The following is a 16605-nucleotide window of genomic DNA, read 5'->3' on the forward strand; positions in this document are numbered from 1 at the left end:
GCCGCACCCCCCCCACGGGCGGCCCCCCCCCCCCCCCCCCCCCCCCCCAGCTCCCAAAGACCTAGAAAGCTAATGGCTTCTTTCCTTCCTTGGTAGGAATTCGGTGCATTGATGAGCAATTACTCCCTCCCCCCACCTCTGCCCACCTACCACGTTCTGCTGGACGGGGAGGGCCTGGGACAGTCGCTTGGCAACTTCAAGGATGACCTACTCAATGTGTGCATGCGCCACGTTGAGAAGATGTGCAAGGCCGACCTGAGCCGCAACTTCATTGAGAGGAATCACATGGAGAACGGTAGGTCCCTCTGTGGGCAGGTCGCACGGCCACGGGCACTTTCCTCTGAGGCCAATCCCTGCTGCCCGGGCTGGCACCTAGCCAGCCAGCCCCTCATTGTTCCAAACCACCCATCCCACCCGAGGGATTCGGGGATTGTAGGCCTCCACTGAACTTGCTGCCAAGGTCATGCAGTGATTACAAGGGCCCTCAAGGGCAGCGAACGTCTGGGTACTGGCTGCACAAATGCCTCCTCTCTGTGGGTCATCCATCAAACTCAGGGATTAATTTCATTCAGGTCTACATCTGATTATGGAGCTCAATCCACCAGCTGTGTGGGAAAGCAGATGCTGCCATTTGTAAGGGCCAGACGCTAACCTGGTGGCTTTGGAGACTCCAGTAGACATGACCTAGAACCGCATCATGCTTGGAGGGAGAGCTTACCTGTCACCATGGCTACACCGAGTGGTGTTGAGCCCAGAGGCTAGACCTGGCCTAATGGGCTGGCTGGGGACAATGTGATACATGTGTCTCAGTGATTCACCAGCTCCCCTGAAGTCAGCTTCTCTTCTGAGTCATGCTGTCCCCCGCGGAGGCCAATTGAATCATCTCATAGAAAGCCTCCTCATCTGAGAAACTAGTCCATTAAGTCTTTTCTCACCAGCCCAGCCTAGTCCTTTCAGGGCCTGAAGCCAGAGCACTTTCTCCCAAGGCCCCACCCGGTGGCCCGGGCCCAACACAGGGCCTTAAGGACACTTCTGGCTCCAAACAGCCCAAAGGAAGTGAGTGGTCCCTGTCTTTTGTCTCCAGATGGAGCATGTGATTCTTTGGGGATGAGAAGGGGATAAGGGCGTGCAGATGTGCTGAAGTTTAGGGGGGCATCTATATATGTTGGTGATGGTGCCATCACACGGTGTCCCTGTGAAATGTGAGGGACATTCAGTCACACCTGAGGGTTCTTGAGCCGTTGCCGCAAGACGATAATTTGGCTTCAAGAGGCATTCAGATCCTGAACTCCTCCTAACGACAATGGTGATGACACTGATGGCGATGGCTAACAGTGACTGAGTACTCCCTGTGTGCTGGCCCTGTGGGAGCTCTCCACTTACCGCAGCTTATTTTCCATGCTGGATGGACTGCATTTCACAGACGAGAAGGCTGAGGCTCGGAGGAGCAGCTTTCCGAAAGGCACACAGCTAAGCAGGGGATGTAGTTAGGATTCACACTCAGCTACTCAGTTTTCCACGTCTTCCCCTCCGAGAAGCTGCCGCTGCTGGTGGCTGTGCAGAGGGGTCGGGGAGCGTGACGATCACGGTCCCTGGGGTAGGACCTCGAGGGCAGAGCCCCTCATCTGAGGTCTGGCCAGACCAACGAGGGTGGCCCTGACTGGGTCAGGGTGGCCTGTGAGCCCTACCGCCCGCCCGCCCGCCGTGCCATTTCTAGGTCATGGCCGTGCTGGCCATGGCCTCTGTGCAGGTGTGGCCCGGTGCCCCGTGCAGAGTGTGCAGGGAGGCGCTGCTGATGTCAGTAGCCCTGCACCTGTGCCCGGGGCCCTGGGCCTCCACGTCGGTTCTTGGTCGCTGCTGTGTTGTTGTTGGGAGTGTCCCTGGCTAGGGCGGGGTGGCCGGGGGGAATGGGTGGGTGGCCAGTGAGTCAGACCTCCTCTCCTCCCGGATGCCAGCCTGCCCATCAGACCAGGGACTCAGCCTTAGGCCCGGAGACTAAGAAGCACCAGATCGCCTTCATCCGGGCCTTGCCATGGTGGTGGAAGGGTGGGTGGGGGCTGGGCCAACACCTAGGAGGGCCTACTGTGTGTCGGGCCCCTGCTAGGACAGGTGGTGGAGATACAGGACGGGGGTCTGAGCCTCCTCTCGTTCCTTCTCTTGCCCCGGGGAGAGGGAGAGGGAAGGGCAGAGGGAAAGTAGAAGATGGGGAAGTGGCGAGAGGAAGGAATGGGGTGGGGAGGGCGAGCTTGGCTCCACAGATCTGTTTGGGTTTGGGGGTTTACTGGTGGGTGGGGGTGGGGTGGGAAGAGTCAGTGCCCCTCCCATTCAGCTCACTCCCCTCTGCCTGCCTCTGCTCAGCCAGCTGGATCCCTGGCCATGGGGGTCAGCGCGAGAACGTCATTCCATCCCCTCGGGCCACCAACGGTGGCTGGGACGAAGTGAGGAAGCGGGGACGAGGGCTCCCACCCCAACGCTGCCCTTATGGGCCATGTGACATTGGGCAAGTGGCTTCACTTACCTCCTGAGCCGCAGTTTCCTTGTCTGTCACATGAGGATGTACACAACCAAGAAGAAACGGAGATCGGCAGCGCCTTGTCAACTGCAAGGTGCTGTCCCTGTGGCCTTACTGCCAAGGCTCAGTCCAGGGAAGCAGATGTCCCACTGTAGAGTCTCTCTCGCCTCCTGGGAGCTCAGGAGCAGAGGGCAGGGTGTTGCCTTCTCTGAGGTCGGAGACTCTTGCCTCTCCCTGGGACAGAGGGGCTGTGGGCCGACTCAGCAGAGCCCAGGGATGCCCCCAAGGGCCGGCTTCTCCTCTCCACCTGCCCCTCTGGTGACTGACCCCTCTCCTTCCCAGGGGGCGACCACCGCTACATGAACAACTACGCTAACAGCTACACGAGCGAGTGGAGTGCGCCTGATGCCATGAAGAGATACTCCATGTACCTCACGCCCAAGGGTAAGGGAGAGACCCTGCCGTTGCGGGCCACGGGCCCGGAGACTCAGCCGGGTTCCGCCTTGGTCGAGTGACCGTCACTCGGTTTGCCTCGGGAAGTCCTGGAATATACCCACTGTCCCGGTAGAGCCTCGAACGGTGCCCTCTTTCACCCTCAGAAGCATCCGGGTTAGAGATAAGTTGCTGGCACCCTGCCCCTCATGGCTTCCCTCCCCTCCGGAGGGTCCCTGCCTCCAGTCCGAACCCTTCCTTGCCTTTCCTCCCGGAGGGTCCCCTGGCCGCTGTTTTCACCAGCGGCCGTCTGCCAGGCCTGAGCCGTGTTCTGCTCCCGCTTGAGTGTTTGTGGTCCCGTGGGCGGCTGGCTCCTCCAGAGCCATTCTGCTCCTCAAGGGCAGGGAGACCGACGGCTGGCTCCACATTGCCTCACCTCTCCCTCCCGTGCCTGTCGCCTGGCCCTCCCTCTCTGGGCCTGGATGGTCCCAGCCGGGTGGGGGTATAGGCCAGAGCCTGCCTGTCCTCGCCCGGGGCGGTAGGTAGCCTGTCGCATTCTTTTGCACTAGCAACAAACCACAGTAATGCCCGTTACGTAAGCGTGGGTGTGCCAGGCCTGTGGGCCCTCAGACAGAAGGTGTGTGAGTGGGGGTGGGGGGCGTCGGGAGAAGAATGGGGGTGTGGGGAAAGGTGGGAAAGGAGACCGGAGATGTGGGGAAGGCGCAGGGAACTGGGGAGGGGGGGGCCTCCAGGCCAGAGTGCTGATTCACACACCTCAGACACACACACACACACACACACACACACACACACACACACACACACACACCATGGGAAGGGCGTAGGGGATTTAGAGAGATGAGCTCAGCGGGAGAAAACTCTGCGCTCCACCCAACTTGAAAACAACACCTGGGCTCTGGCAGAGGCATGGCGAGGCAGCTGGGCACCCGGGGTGCCCCCTGCCCCACATTCCTGGTGAGGCCTGCCCCTTCCCCTCCCGGGGCTCTGTCCCAGGTCTGCCAGTGGCTGAGCTGCACTAACCAGCCTCCCCAGCGTCCCTTGCCCAAGCTGGTCCCTCTGAGGACCCCGGTGTGCATCGATCGCTCCCCTCGGCTGGCCCCTGCTGGGCTCCCCTGCTCTGTGGAAGACCGAGGAGAGTGTGGGTTCCACCGTGAGTCTGGTCGTGGGGAGGGGAGCAGAGCAGGAACAGGGGTGGAGGGAGGAGCACAGAGCTGCCAAGGGGCTGTCCCAGAGCCAGGACCTGGTGACCTTGGCCTGGTCACTGCCCCCTCTGAGAGGAGACAGATTAGGCTCAGATGCTAGGAAGCCTTTCAGCTTGTCACTGAGTCAGGCTGTGACATTTGTAGGTGGAAGAAACAGGTTTATCCGGTGTCCCCGCCCCTGCACGGAGGACAGGAGGAAGGAGGAAATTTGCCCTCTGGGAGCTCCCAGGCTCAGGGTAGAGGCAAAGGAAGGGCCAGGGAGAGTCGGCAAGGGGATCGGGAAGCAAGGCCCACCCGAGGGCCACTGGCATGAGTCTGGGGGCCCCGGGGCAGTGGGCTCGGGCAGGGAGACTTCCCGGCGGAGGTCGGCTTCCAGGCCCCCCGAGACGGGCAGTGTGCTCAGTAAAGAGGCGTGGCTGCGACAGACAGAGGGCACCTGGGTGAGAGGAACCACAGGCACAGGGGTTTAGAGAAGGACCAGCAGGTGCTGGTTAGGTGGGAGGGGAGGGGCCAAAAGAAGGACCCTGGCACATATGGGGAATGTGTTTTCTTCACCTGTGAGGTGGGGGTATGAATCCCAGTCTGCCGTTCTCTCAAGATTGTGGGAACCCGAATTTGGAGGTTGCCGTGCAGTGTAAGGTCTTGTCCCCGGACGGGGAAGCACCAGAGAGGTGTTTGTGGGCACCCGCTCACCATCTCTGGAGAGCTCTCGCTTGGCCCAGGGCCTGATGCCTGGGCCCCCTCCACGGTTGCCGTGATCCTCCTTCCTCAAGGGCGCCTCATTTCCTGGCCTCTGGGGTCTCATTCACACAGGGGACTGGCTCAGGAGGGAAGTGTTGGCTTTTCCAGCCTCTGGTGACCTTCAAAGCCCCCTGGATAGGGTGACCATATGCCCCAGTCTGTCCAGGTTTACACCTGATGTTCTTGCATACTTAATAGCCCTCCTTCCTTCTCAAGTGTCCTGGCTGGAGGGCAGATTAAGTGACTGCCTATCCTAGACCCAGAGGAGCTCGGTGGTGAAACCCAGGTCCTGAGACAGGCAATGGGGGCTGTTCGGGGACAAGGAGTCCCATATAACCCCCAAGTCAGGAGCCATGGGCCTGCCTTGAACCAGACCCACCTTTCTGCAATGATGGTTCCTGCTCATCTGCTTCACAGGTGGGGCCAGGACATCGTACCAGCCAGGGTCCCCCAGCCGCCTCTCCAAGGAGACGAACCAGAAGAACTTCAACAATCTCTATGGCACCAAAGGTGAGAGAATGGCCCAGTGTGTAGATGGGCAGGGCCCGTGATGTGGGGTGAATGTGGGGGCTGAGGCGGGCTAGGGGCCCAGAGACAGGTGGGAGGGGGCCTGCTGAGCTCAGAGTGTGTGCGTGTGAGTGTGCGTGTGTGTGTGGGGGGGGGGGGGGGGTGTGACCTCATTAGTTGGGCTACGGAGAGGCAGCCGGGCACCTGGGCATCGCTGAGTCCGAACGATCTTCCTCCCCCTGAAGGGTGAGTCAGGGAGACTGGGAGCTGGGGTTAGGTGTAGAAGCTTCCCTTAGCAAGCATGGGGACACAAGGACCTGAGGGGAACCCAGTCCTTTATTGATTTGGACACTTCTGCACGGAGAAGTCACGGTGGTTAAGACAGACTAGTGTAGCTGTAAGACCCGGAGAAGGTGAACTAGGGGTGGAGACGTGGCTTCCTCTGGGAGAGCTGCCAAACACAGAGACCCCTCTGCCCGGTGCACCGAGGGCACCGTCGTGCCAAGGGTAGGGCCATGCACCCCAAGAACCCAGGTTCCGGGAGGCTCTGAGGTGCGTGCCAGCCATGTGCAGGGAAGGAGGGGATTGGGGCATCTCCACCAGAACCCCCACCTCGGATGTGGCACCGGGAGGTCTGAAGAGGTGAGGAAGGGGGTGGGGGACCTCTTCGGTGAGGACATGGGCCCTCAGAGATCTGGCGGGTTGGAGGGTCAAGGGCACCCGTGGACAGGGCACTGGCCAGGCCTCTGTGTCGGGACTGGGTTCACATTGTTACGACCACATGCATGGTAGACGGTGCACTCCCAGGCAGACGCTGGGTCTGTCCGGCTCACTGCTGCAAACCTGGAGGGGGGAGCTCAGCAAACACGAGTTGAAAGAGAGGAGGAGTGGAGAGTGGACAGAAGAGTTGAAAGAGTGTTAGGAGTGGATCCAAACAAGTGGATGAAAGGGTGTGGGCCTCTGGCCCCTCGGAGCTCTGGGTGGGTCTGCTCCCCAGGGGCCGTGCCGGAGAGCCCTCCTGAGGTCCCCTTGGCAGGGGCTCACGGTGGGGTGGGCAGGCGGCCCCAGCCATCTCTGACCACCAAGCCCCAACGTCAGCCCCAGGCAGGCAGCTGTGGGAGAGGACCACCAGGGAGGGGGCTGTCCGGACTGCTGAGAGGGAGGGCCCGGGACGGCTGCGTCGTCCATGGGGGGCTCTGAAGCCCCAGACTTGAGCATCCCCATGGTGCTCCTGCCGTTCTTTCCGTGCCCTCCCCGCTGCCTCTCCTCCTCTAGACTACGGGGCATACTTCCAAACGGACACTTGTCCCCCTGTTCAACTTGGCAAGCAGAGTTTCAGGAGTAGCATCAGCCGTTTCCGTCCCCGGGTGTTCGCATGTGTTTGTATTTATTTGTTCTTTCGTTCATTCCTCCATCAACCATACAAGGAAATCTTCTAGGAACCGGGCTCAGTGCCAGGTGCTGCGCGTGATGCTGGGCCAGACAGGCCTGCCCCCTGGCCCCATGGAGCCCGGGGGGGACACAGACGATGAAACTTGCCATTAGGACCCAGGGGGACGAGGGGTGCAGGGTGACGTGAAGCCTGAGGCCGAGGCACCCGCAGATTTGGGGGAGTGACAGGGAAGCTGACGTCAGAAGATCCAACATATTTGTTGAGGATGGGGAGCAGGTCGAGTGTCTGTGCCTGGGGTGCTGGGGGAGCTCAGGGGTAGCTTGGATGGAGGGTGGAGTGTTGGAGAGGAGAGAAGGGAGGTGAAGCCGGGAGGTGGAGGTGCCGGTGAGTGTGGGGGCGGGCGGCCCAGGAAAGTGCTGTGCACTGATTGAGGACTTGGCACCTGAGTCCCGGCCTTGAGGTTGGGCAGGGACGTGCAGACACCTTGTGGTTTAGCACGAGTTTGATGGCAGGAAGGATTGGCAGGAAGCGGGTCGGGGGCTGGACAGATTGGCAGAAATGGTCTCGTCCTGCCCTCTGAGCCCCCATACGAGGCTGCACGGGGGGAGCACGGGTCTGACGCCTCTTCCCGTGTCCTGCCAGGTAACTACACCTCCAGGGTCTGGGAATACTCCTCCACCATTCAGAGCTCTGACGACCTGCCCGCAGTCCAAGGCAGCTCCTCCTTCTCCCTGAAAGGTGAGTGGTCCCCACCCTGCCCTGCTTTTCCCGTCACTCACTGAGCTCTATGCTGGTCTCTGCTCCCTCCCTCACCAGCCGCCCGCCCTGTAGGGCACAGACCCCCGGCTTGAGAGCCAGGGAGCTGCCTCCTCCCATGCCTCTGCTGTTAGAGAAGCGCGGGCCACACCAGCGATGGCCACTAACGATGAGCCACGTCGTCAGGACGTGACCGTGCCATATCCCCACTGCCACCCCTGACATCCCCAGGGTGCTTCCGTCGGGCCTAACTTTGGAGTCCTCCCGTTGCAGAACTTGGTTCATCCGGCGACAGCCGGCCTCAGTTGACTCAAGAGCCCTGTGGCCACATAGCAGCTGCCAACACGCTGCAGAGTCAGAGTCCTGTGAAGCCTTCTTTCGCAAAGGCAGGACTACACCACTTCTAAGGCCTCCCGAGTCTGACTCTGCTCCCCAGAATTCTTTGATGAAGCTGAGCGGTCAGTGACTCATGTACCCTGAGGTTGGCCAGGGCCCTCGTGTCTCTTCTGAAAGGCCCCAGGGACAGCTCTGTGGACTCCGGTCTAAGCCCGTCTGTCTTCGGACAGGCATCTGGCCCGGAAGCAAGGATAAGCAGGTTGGCCAGAGTCAGGGAGGGGGAGGAGAAAGGGGCCGTGCAGGGCAGCAGACCCCCAAACTGTGGCCTCCGAGGGTGGCTTTATCAGTCAGCTGTCCCTTCCGGGCTGGAATCCCAGCCTGTACCCAGGCCTGGGATTCTTGGAAGGACCAGCTCCCCTTGCTCGCCTTACAAGGCAATGTGACCGGAGGGTCCCAGCCCGCAAGACCCCCACGGATGTCCTCTCCTCGAGTCAGGCCCAGGAAACCGGCACTTGCCCTGGCCTTGTCTGCCTCTTAGCACATCCCTCCCTGCTCTCTGGTCAAGCCTCTAGATCAGAGGCCACCAGTCAGGGAAGACAGTCACCCTCCGGTGTGATTTGGAGCTTTCAGGCTCCCTGGATCCCCCCATTGGCCCGCAGTACCTCCCCTGTCAAAGTCTTGGCCCGAGGACAGCCCCTCTTCAAATATTCCGAGCCCCAGAGGAACAGCCCAGGAACATCTTTGGTCCCCTTCACACGGATCAGCCCATCCCAGCCGGTAATGGCCTTGGATGGGGGTTCTGGGCAGGTGCCTGCCTGTGTGCAAGCAGAATCCGCACACCGTGCCCCCCCAGCCCTCCCCCCCCAACCGCCGTGAGGGTGGACCCCACCTGCACCTACTCCCGCGGCCCTGGAAGGAAGCAGAGATGCTCAGCGCTGCCTGGATAAGGCTGCCAGAATAACAGCGCCCCGGGGTGAGCTGTGACTCCCTCTGGCCCCTCCTGGGACCAGGCCGTGCTGCTAATGCCTCTCTCTCTCCCAGCAGGCACTGGGAAAGTCCCCTATCAGTTCACCACCTCGGGACAGGCCACCACAGAGTTTTCCAAACCCCTGGACGGCAGTGGGCTATTTAAAAACAATCCTGGTACCTGCCTGTTTTCCCTCCCCTTGTCTCTCCCACAGCAGGGCAGACGGGAAATCCTATGGGGCTCTCTGCCACTTCTAGGGGACCCTGGTCCCTCCTCCCCAGAGTCCCCTGGAAGAGGGATGCATCCCCGCACCCACCACCCCCCCCCCCCCCCCCCAGCACCCTCCCTAGCTCACCCTTCCCCTGGACTTCTGTCTGCTCTACGAGGCTGGTCTCCTGGACCACACCCCCCGGCCCCACCCCCATCCTCCCCTCTCTCATGGCTGGCATGGGTTTTTCTTTCTGGGAACTGAGAATTGAGATCTGAATCCCCCCCTCTCTCCATCTGCCGCTCAGGACCCGTGGAACCCTCTCTTTCCAAGGCTTCCCCCACCCCCAGATGCGGGGAGAGACCTGGCTTCTCTGCTCTGTCTCCACCCTCTTGCGGAGGGCAGACCAAGAGAAGGGTCAGCCTGGCTGGCAGCCTGGCAGGGCTGCAGGTGGTTTCTGGGCCTGACCAGCTCATCCTCCTCTAGAGCAGCCCAGAACAGGGCTCCGGGCTGCCCCAGCCAAGGACAGACCCTGTTTATTTCTTGAGCTTCTCTAGTCCGGGTCATAGTCTGTTCCTCCCAGGCCCTGCAGACCGTCCCAGCAGGCCGATGGCTGAGGCTGACAGTGCCTTCCACTGTTCTGTGGTCCAGAGGTCCTCCCAGATCCCACTGGGCTGAAGGGGAGTGGGGTAGGTGGGAGGATCAGGCCGGGGTAGCACCCATGTGCTCTGGGCTCCGTGGGCTTGCTCTCTTAAGCCCGGACCATAGCCACCAGGCAAATTACTGCCTGTCCCTGGCCCCAGCCTCCCGCCCCGCAATAGGCCAGAGGCAGAGGAACTGGGCAGGAGGAACGTGGGGATGGGTTTCGACACCCCACAAAACCTGCGTTCACATCCCGACTGCCGCTCCCTTGGCCGTGCAGCTGGGGCCAACCGCTGAGCTCACAGAAACGGGGTGAGGCTGAAGGAGAAGCCATGTGCAAAGTCCCCACGGTGGTGACAATGGAGCCCTGTCCAGGCAGCGTGGGCAGTTGGAAAGGGCGCCTCCTGGTAGAAACCCTGGCAGGTTGTGCTTATGGGAAGAGACAGAGCCAGTGGTGTGAACCTTCAGGGTGGGTGGGGGGAAATCCTTGGGGAGTAATGTGAGCCCGACCTGGATTTGGCGGCCACACTCCCCTGCGGCCTGGCCCCACCCTCCTGGCCTGTTCCTCCTCCCTCTGTCTGGGTGCCTTTTCCCTCTGGCCAGCCTCCCCAGGGCTTTCCCCTCCCCCCCCCCCCCCCCCCCGCCACAGCTGCTGCATACCTCTTGAGGGGTAGCCACACTTGGTAATGGGCTGGATGGAGCTTGGTGGTCACTTTGGAGATGGCACCTGTGTTGCTGTGGTCCTGGAGGCCCTGACTGCCCAGCCCCTCTCCCTCTGACCGGCGCCTCCTGTTTCCGCAGGCTATCCCTCCCTCATCAGGAGCCAGAGCCCCAAGACCCAGCCCCAAACTTGGAAATCTGGCAAGCAGACTTTGCTGGTGAGTAAGGGACTGCCAGGAGAGCCTGCCTGGATATAGGTGTGTCCAGAATGGGCACTGAATGGGGCTCCCCAGGGGCAACTTCCCAGGGGAGGTGATAGGGGGATGGGGACACCTCTGGGATGGAGGGGGGAGGCAACAGTGGCCTGAATATGGACACTCAGCAAAGGGCAGTAGAGACCTAGGGCTACCCCAGTGGGTCTGGGTAAGCACACACTTTCTGGGCCTCAATTTTCTAATCTGTAAAGTGGGCAGCCCTGGGGGTTTTTTTTGTTTTTTGTTTTTTTTCATTTGGCAAATGGCTGCTGGGTGCCTGTGTTTGCTGAATGATAGCTTTGTCCTCATCAGCTCTGACAGTGTGATAGTCTCCGTCCAGGGGACAGACATCCTAGTGACGGGTCCCACTTCCCTGCGGCCATTCCCCAGCTCTGACAGCACAGAGGCCATGGGGGTTATAGTGCGGTGAGGCAGAGGCTACAGTGTTAAGAATAGAGATGTTTTGGGTCCAATAGCTAATGACCCTGAACCAGGAACTGAAAAGCCACACAAGAGGGGAGCATGACCTTGGGGGCCAGCCAGCTCATGGGATCCCAGATTCCCTCTCTGAGACTGTTGCCCCCGTTTTATAATGTAGTACTGAGATGAAGTGACCCCTGATAACCTTTAGACCTGACCCAAGACCTAGGCAAGCAGGGGCTTCCTCGACAGGCTGTGCCCCCACCTTCTGCTGTGCATATCCCTTGCCGCTGACAGAGTCAGACAGCTGCCCTGGGGTATGGGTGGCATCAGGGGCTCTGCCGGGGACAGGGGCTCGAGTCCCTCGCTCCCTGCTGTCTTTGCATTTCGAGGTCAGAGCGTGGGGAAGTGATTTGCTCCGGGCCACGGTGACTGGGGCTGGTTTAATTGGAGAGAATCTTTTAATTTGCTGGTGAGGGGAGCTAAGTGATCGTGTGTATAATTTGGAGCTGGGTCCAGGGGCATTGTAGCAGCAGGACTGCAAAGAGCAGATACGGGGAGAAAGAAAGAGGGTTTTTGTTCCTGGACTCGGTCCTTCCCCTCCCAACCACATACTCTCACCTCCGAGAGCCTGGGTCCCAGCAGAGAAGGCTCATTAGCACTGCTTGGCAGGTAGGGTTCTGACATGCGCAGCTCGCACCCAGCACTGGAAGGAGGCTCGTATGTACGAGGCAGGTGATCGTATGTGAAGAAGGCTGGCCTGGGGGTCAGGAGGCCTGGGGTCTGACCCTTACCCTCTTACCGGCTTGCTGTGTGACCTCATGTGAGTCCTTCTTCCTCTGGGCCACAGTTTCCACATCTGTAACGAGAGTCAGATGGCCTGGATGATCTCACAGTCCTCCCAGCTCTGATGTGCCATGACCCTGAACCAGGGAGGGGACAGGGGTAGGCTGGGAAAATGGGGACAAGCCCAGAGGACTTGAAGCTCTGTTTCTGCCTACCCACCACCCTGGGCTCTGAACAGGACAGCACCCTTCACTGACCTGTGGCCCATTTGCCTGACCCAGCCTTCCAGAAAGAAAGAGTTCATCCATTTCTAGGTCTATTCATGTTGCCTTGTTGCCTACCTTCGGGTCCAGGCCTATTCTGCCACTGGGGAGCTATGTGACTTTGGCCATGCCTTTCTCCTTCCTGGGCCTCTGTCTCTTGCGTTGCTTATTTTTAAAAACATTTTTTTTTTTTTTTTTTTTTTTTTACTTTTAAAGATTTTGTTTTTTAAAAGTAATCTCTGTACCCAACATGGGGCTCGAACTCAACAACCCTGAAATTAAGGGTCACGTGCTCTACCCACTGAGCCAGCCAGGCGCCCCTCTTGCATTGTTTAATAAGTGGTTTAACCGAGGTCTGAGCTAAGGGCTCGGCCCCCACATTCCACAGGCCCCAGTTCTGCTCTGGACCAGACGTGGTCCAGACGTGGGCAAGGAGCTACCAGTAGATACAAGTTTCCAGGCAAGCAAGGTCAAGGGCAGGGGCTGGAAACATCCTCGGTGTCTCCTGTACCGGCATCAGTGGAGGGTGAGATGGGCTCGGTCCCTGACCCAGCTCAGGGACAGAGCCACTTCCAGAAGCCCACAGAGGGGCCGGGGGTGCTCACACAAGGCAAGCAGCAGCGAATCCCAGCCTCTTCGCTGCCGGAGGATTTCTCAGGGCCCTGGTGAGCTGATTGGGAGCAGAGTGGGGGGAGGAAAGTTGTTGCTGACTCTGTGCTGAGGACGCTTCCTGAATCCCGATGAGGGGCCAGGATGAGAGAGGCGAATGGGCTGGGGTTGGGCAGCTGGGTGTTGACCTGCACCCTCTCTGTCAGTGGGAGTCACGCGGAGACGACAGAAGCAAATGCTTGAAGACCCAAGAGGTCATTCGGAGACACGGGTAGAATTGGGGGGCGTGCTCTGGAGCTAAAATGCTAGGGTTCAAATCCCAGCTCCCCTACTCAGCTGCTGGGTGGCCGTGGGAAGCTGCTTAGCCTCTCTGTGCCTTGATGTGTTCATGTATAAAACAAGGATGGTAATAATAACCCACTTAATTGGGTGGCTGTAAAAACCTAAACGGGACCATCTATAGAAGACCCTGGTAACAGCATAGTGCAGTTCCATAGAGGTGAAAGCGTATACAAATGGGGGCTATGGTGGGCTGGGGGGTGTTCCTGGGCCACGGAGAGAAGGTTTGATGAGGGGCTGAGGTTCTTGCTCACTTACCGACGGACGGGAATGAGCTCTCATTAGGATATGAGCCAGAGACTCTAATAATACTGGGGCCCGACCCCGCTCACAAGGCAGAGAGAGCTTGCAGGCGAGGCCGCAGGGCCCTAGAGTTGTGGGTTCAGGTTACTGCTGCTTCCCGCGGGGACATTAGGCTAGGGGGTCTGGCTAATAGGCTCAGCTTTCATCTGCCTCCTTTAACGACTCTTGTTTCCCCCCCTCTCCCGCAGTCTCATTACCGACCGTTCTACGTCAACAAAGGCAACGCGATGGGGTCCAACGAGGCCCCGTGAGCTCCAGACGGACAGAAAACGAGGCACTGCCACCCCTGCCCTCCCCGGCTGATCCTATTCCTCTTGCCATCCTTCTCATCTGGGTGGATGGGAGCCTCCCCCCTCCTCCCCCATCAGCCATGCTCCATCCAGGCCCCTCTCCAGCGTTGGGACTTCTGATGGTCACCGTCTTTCCTGTGCTCAGAGGCCAGCCGTCGCAGGGGTGGGACATAGGTGGGCCTGCCTCCCCTAACCCACCACCCTCCTCCAGGGTGGATTGCTGGGGCTCCCATGGGTGCCCACGTGGTAGCAGCCTGCCTCTCCTGCCCCCCCTGCTGTCTTGAGGCCTATTGGCCATTTCTCTCCAAGGCTCCTTCCCGTGTGATGTGGTCAGTAGATGCTTGGCCAAGATAGTTGCCCATCTCCTACCCGCATGGGCTCACCTTCTTCTTCCCAGCAGCCCGGCCCTATCAGGAGACTGGCCCTAAGTGCCCTGCTCTGGTCCTGCCCACCAGTGCCCAGCCCGGAGGAGCCTGCAGGCCCTGGCCACCATGCAGGAAAAGCTCCCAGTGTCTGGCATCATCCTGGCCACTTTGGGCGTCACCATATCTACTCTGAGTCTGAAGTCCCTGGGAATGGGCTCTCCTGGCTGTTAGGATGGTCTTAGCCAAGATACTTCCCTCTTCCACCAGCTGAGATAAGCGATTTCCTCACCATGATACAATCCATCCACGAAAACAGCTACTGGCCCAGCTGCCCCAAGGGAAATGCCATTTACCTATGGAATTTTCATGGTTCTGCAACTCTGTGTCCTCTCCAGCAATGGCAAGTGAGCAGGTGGGGGGAAAGTGGGGCTGGGCTGGTAACTTGCAATTTCCACGTAACTGCCGCTGTTTCCCAGGGTGCCTTCCACACTGCTCCGCACCCGTCTTCCTCCTCCCTCTGACTACCTTCCATGTCACACGCCGTCATGGGGCTCGGGGCCTGCAGAGGGGACCAAACCAGGAACGGCAAGGTGGGGCCCTTCCTCCTCTCGCTGTCCCTTCCAAGGGCCCTGAGGGTTCTGGGGAGGGGGACATTCAGCCTGGGCTTTCCCCTCCTGAATAAACCATTGATCGCCCACTTCTGTACTGAACAAGCATTTCTCGAGGGTCACCAGAGGGGCCCTCTGCTGAACACTTCCCCACCGCTGGGGGCATTGGAGTCATCTTTCCTCTTTCCTCCAGAAGACGTGGCTCCTTCAGGTCTCCCTTCTCTCCTTCCCCACCCCCCGTCAGAGTCCCTGGGGTGCAGTGCAGGAGACTGGACCTTTGTCAGGCGGGCCTCAGCTAACAGTGAACAGAAGGGAGGATGGTGGGGTAGGGTCCTGGGGTACATTGAATACCCAGAGGGCTTTGAGTGCTCTGACCGCCTCCCCTACCCCCCTGCCAGCCAGCCTATCCTGCAGTCCTTGGAGGGGATCAGGACCCAGGAGTGGCTGGAGTCGAGAGTGGCCAAGCGCTTCTCTGTGGTGGAGAGGGCTTTCTGGGCAGGGGGACCCCACGGCCAAGGCCTGGCAGGAGAACCAGTGGGCTCCTGAGGGCAGCACCATCCTGGGCTGGGGGCATGCAGGAAGGAGATGAGGCTGTCCAGGCCCTGGAAGCCCAGAGAGGCCAGGAGGGGTAGTCAGGGAAGGCTTCCTGGAAGAGGCAAGCAAGACAGGAGGAAGCATGACTTGGAAGAGAGAGGAAGAGGGTGCAAGGAAAACATGCCCTTTCCCTGATGTGGCCGGGAACCCCCACCCCCCGCCCCACCGCAAGTCTCCTTCATTCTCACTGTCCTTCCTTGTTCTCCTTACCCGAGGCCAAGGGACACCAGGGGAGCAGCTCTCTCCCCTGCCAGATAGTCAAAGTACCTAAATGAGCTAGCTGCTGGTGCATCATGGAGGGACAACCCCCTTCCCTCCTCCCTCTCCCTGCCCTGCTGGGCCAGTGGCCAGACTTTCCAGAGGGGGCTCCTTAGAATCAGAAAAGGGAGGGGAGAATTGAGCCAGAAGCAGAGCACAGAGGGGAAGAGGTAAGACAGGAAAGGATGGTGAGGGGACACGGGGCATCTCGGGAGGATGTGCAGCAGTGTGAGGGAAGCTACCTACCATGGAACCAGTGTGCTGTGTCACCTCCGTGCCTTCCCTCGGGAGCCGTAAGGACGGTCTCCCCCAGGTTGGCCGCTGCTCCCCGCAGCCCCTGACCACAAGCAATGCTCTTTGGAGCCCCTCCCCCAGGCCAGTAGGTCCAGCCGTGGGCACTGGGTGCCCTACAGCCTCCTGGACCTTCTTTAGGACCTGCCATCCTGTGGCTATGAGCGGGAGGAGGGTCACTCTCCTGGGCTCCAGGGATGCCCAGATTCTCTGAGAAAGGCCTTAGTCCCCCAACATTTGGGGCCCTTCCCAAAGCCACTGGCTCCAGAAGAGAGAAGGACGGGCACCCTCTGTCTCGCTGAATCCCCCGGACCCCCGTCTGTACTTGGCTGGGTCCTCACCAGGAACCTCCACCTGCAGCCTGGAGGCCGGCACAGTGGGAGGACAGCCATGTCCAGAGGCCCCGGGCCCTTTGCTGGGGCCTGGGTGGGGATGTCCCCTGAGCACCATGCTCCCCGTCACTCCCCACTGGCTCCATTACCGTGAGAGCTGTGATAATACAGTGATCAGGAGAATCCTTGCTTCCATTTCTTGAGCATGCCTCCCTCAGCATGAGTGAAACATTGGCCCCCTTGGAGGCCTCGAGAGAGGGGCTCAGGGACGTGAGTGCAGGGGAAGGGAGGTGTCTCTCCCAGAAAGGGAGAGAAAGGAGAGGATCAATGCTGTTTCCACTCTTTTTCCTCTCAGCCCCAGCCAAGTCCCTGTCCCTGCTCCCCTGTGTCTGGTCCCCGCAGGCTGTGGGCTTTAGGCAATTCTAGGCCTGCTGTGGGTAGCCTACAGGCACATGGGGGAAGGGCCACAGGGCTCTGGGCTGCGGGAGGGGGGAGGCAGAACTGGGGCTGAGCAGA

The 16605-nt window shown here is 60.0% G+C and overlaps 1 protein-coding gene across 1 annotated transcript in view; it reads left to right on the forward strand.

Moving 5' to 3' along the window:
• Positions 1–14825, forward strand: part of TRIM29 (tripartite motif containing 29) — a 26124-nt gene extending 11299 nt beyond the window's left edge. Inside the window, exons 4-9 of the mRNA XM_049611683.1 lie at positions 97–295; positions 2855–2956; positions 5326–5418; positions 7451–7546; positions 10519–10595; positions 13540–14825. Coding sequence (XP_049467640.1) covers positions 97–295; positions 2855–2956; positions 5326–5418; positions 7451–7546; positions 10519–10595; positions 13540–13602 — 630 coding nt within the window. The 3' untranslated portion in view covers positions 13603–14825. The remainder of the gene's footprint in view (positions 1–96; positions 296–2854; positions 2957–5325; positions 5419–7450; positions 7547–10518; positions 10596–13539) is intronic.
• The last annotated feature ends 1780 nt before the right edge of the window (positions 14826–16605 follow it).

The sequence above is a fragment of the Panthera uncia genome, chromosome D1, assembly GCF_023721935.1.
Source record: "Panthera uncia isolate 11264 chromosome D1, Puncia_PCG_1.0, whole genome shotgun sequence".
NCBI classification, from domain to species: Eukaryota; Metazoa; Chordata; class Mammalia; order Carnivora; family Felidae; genus Panthera; species Panthera uncia.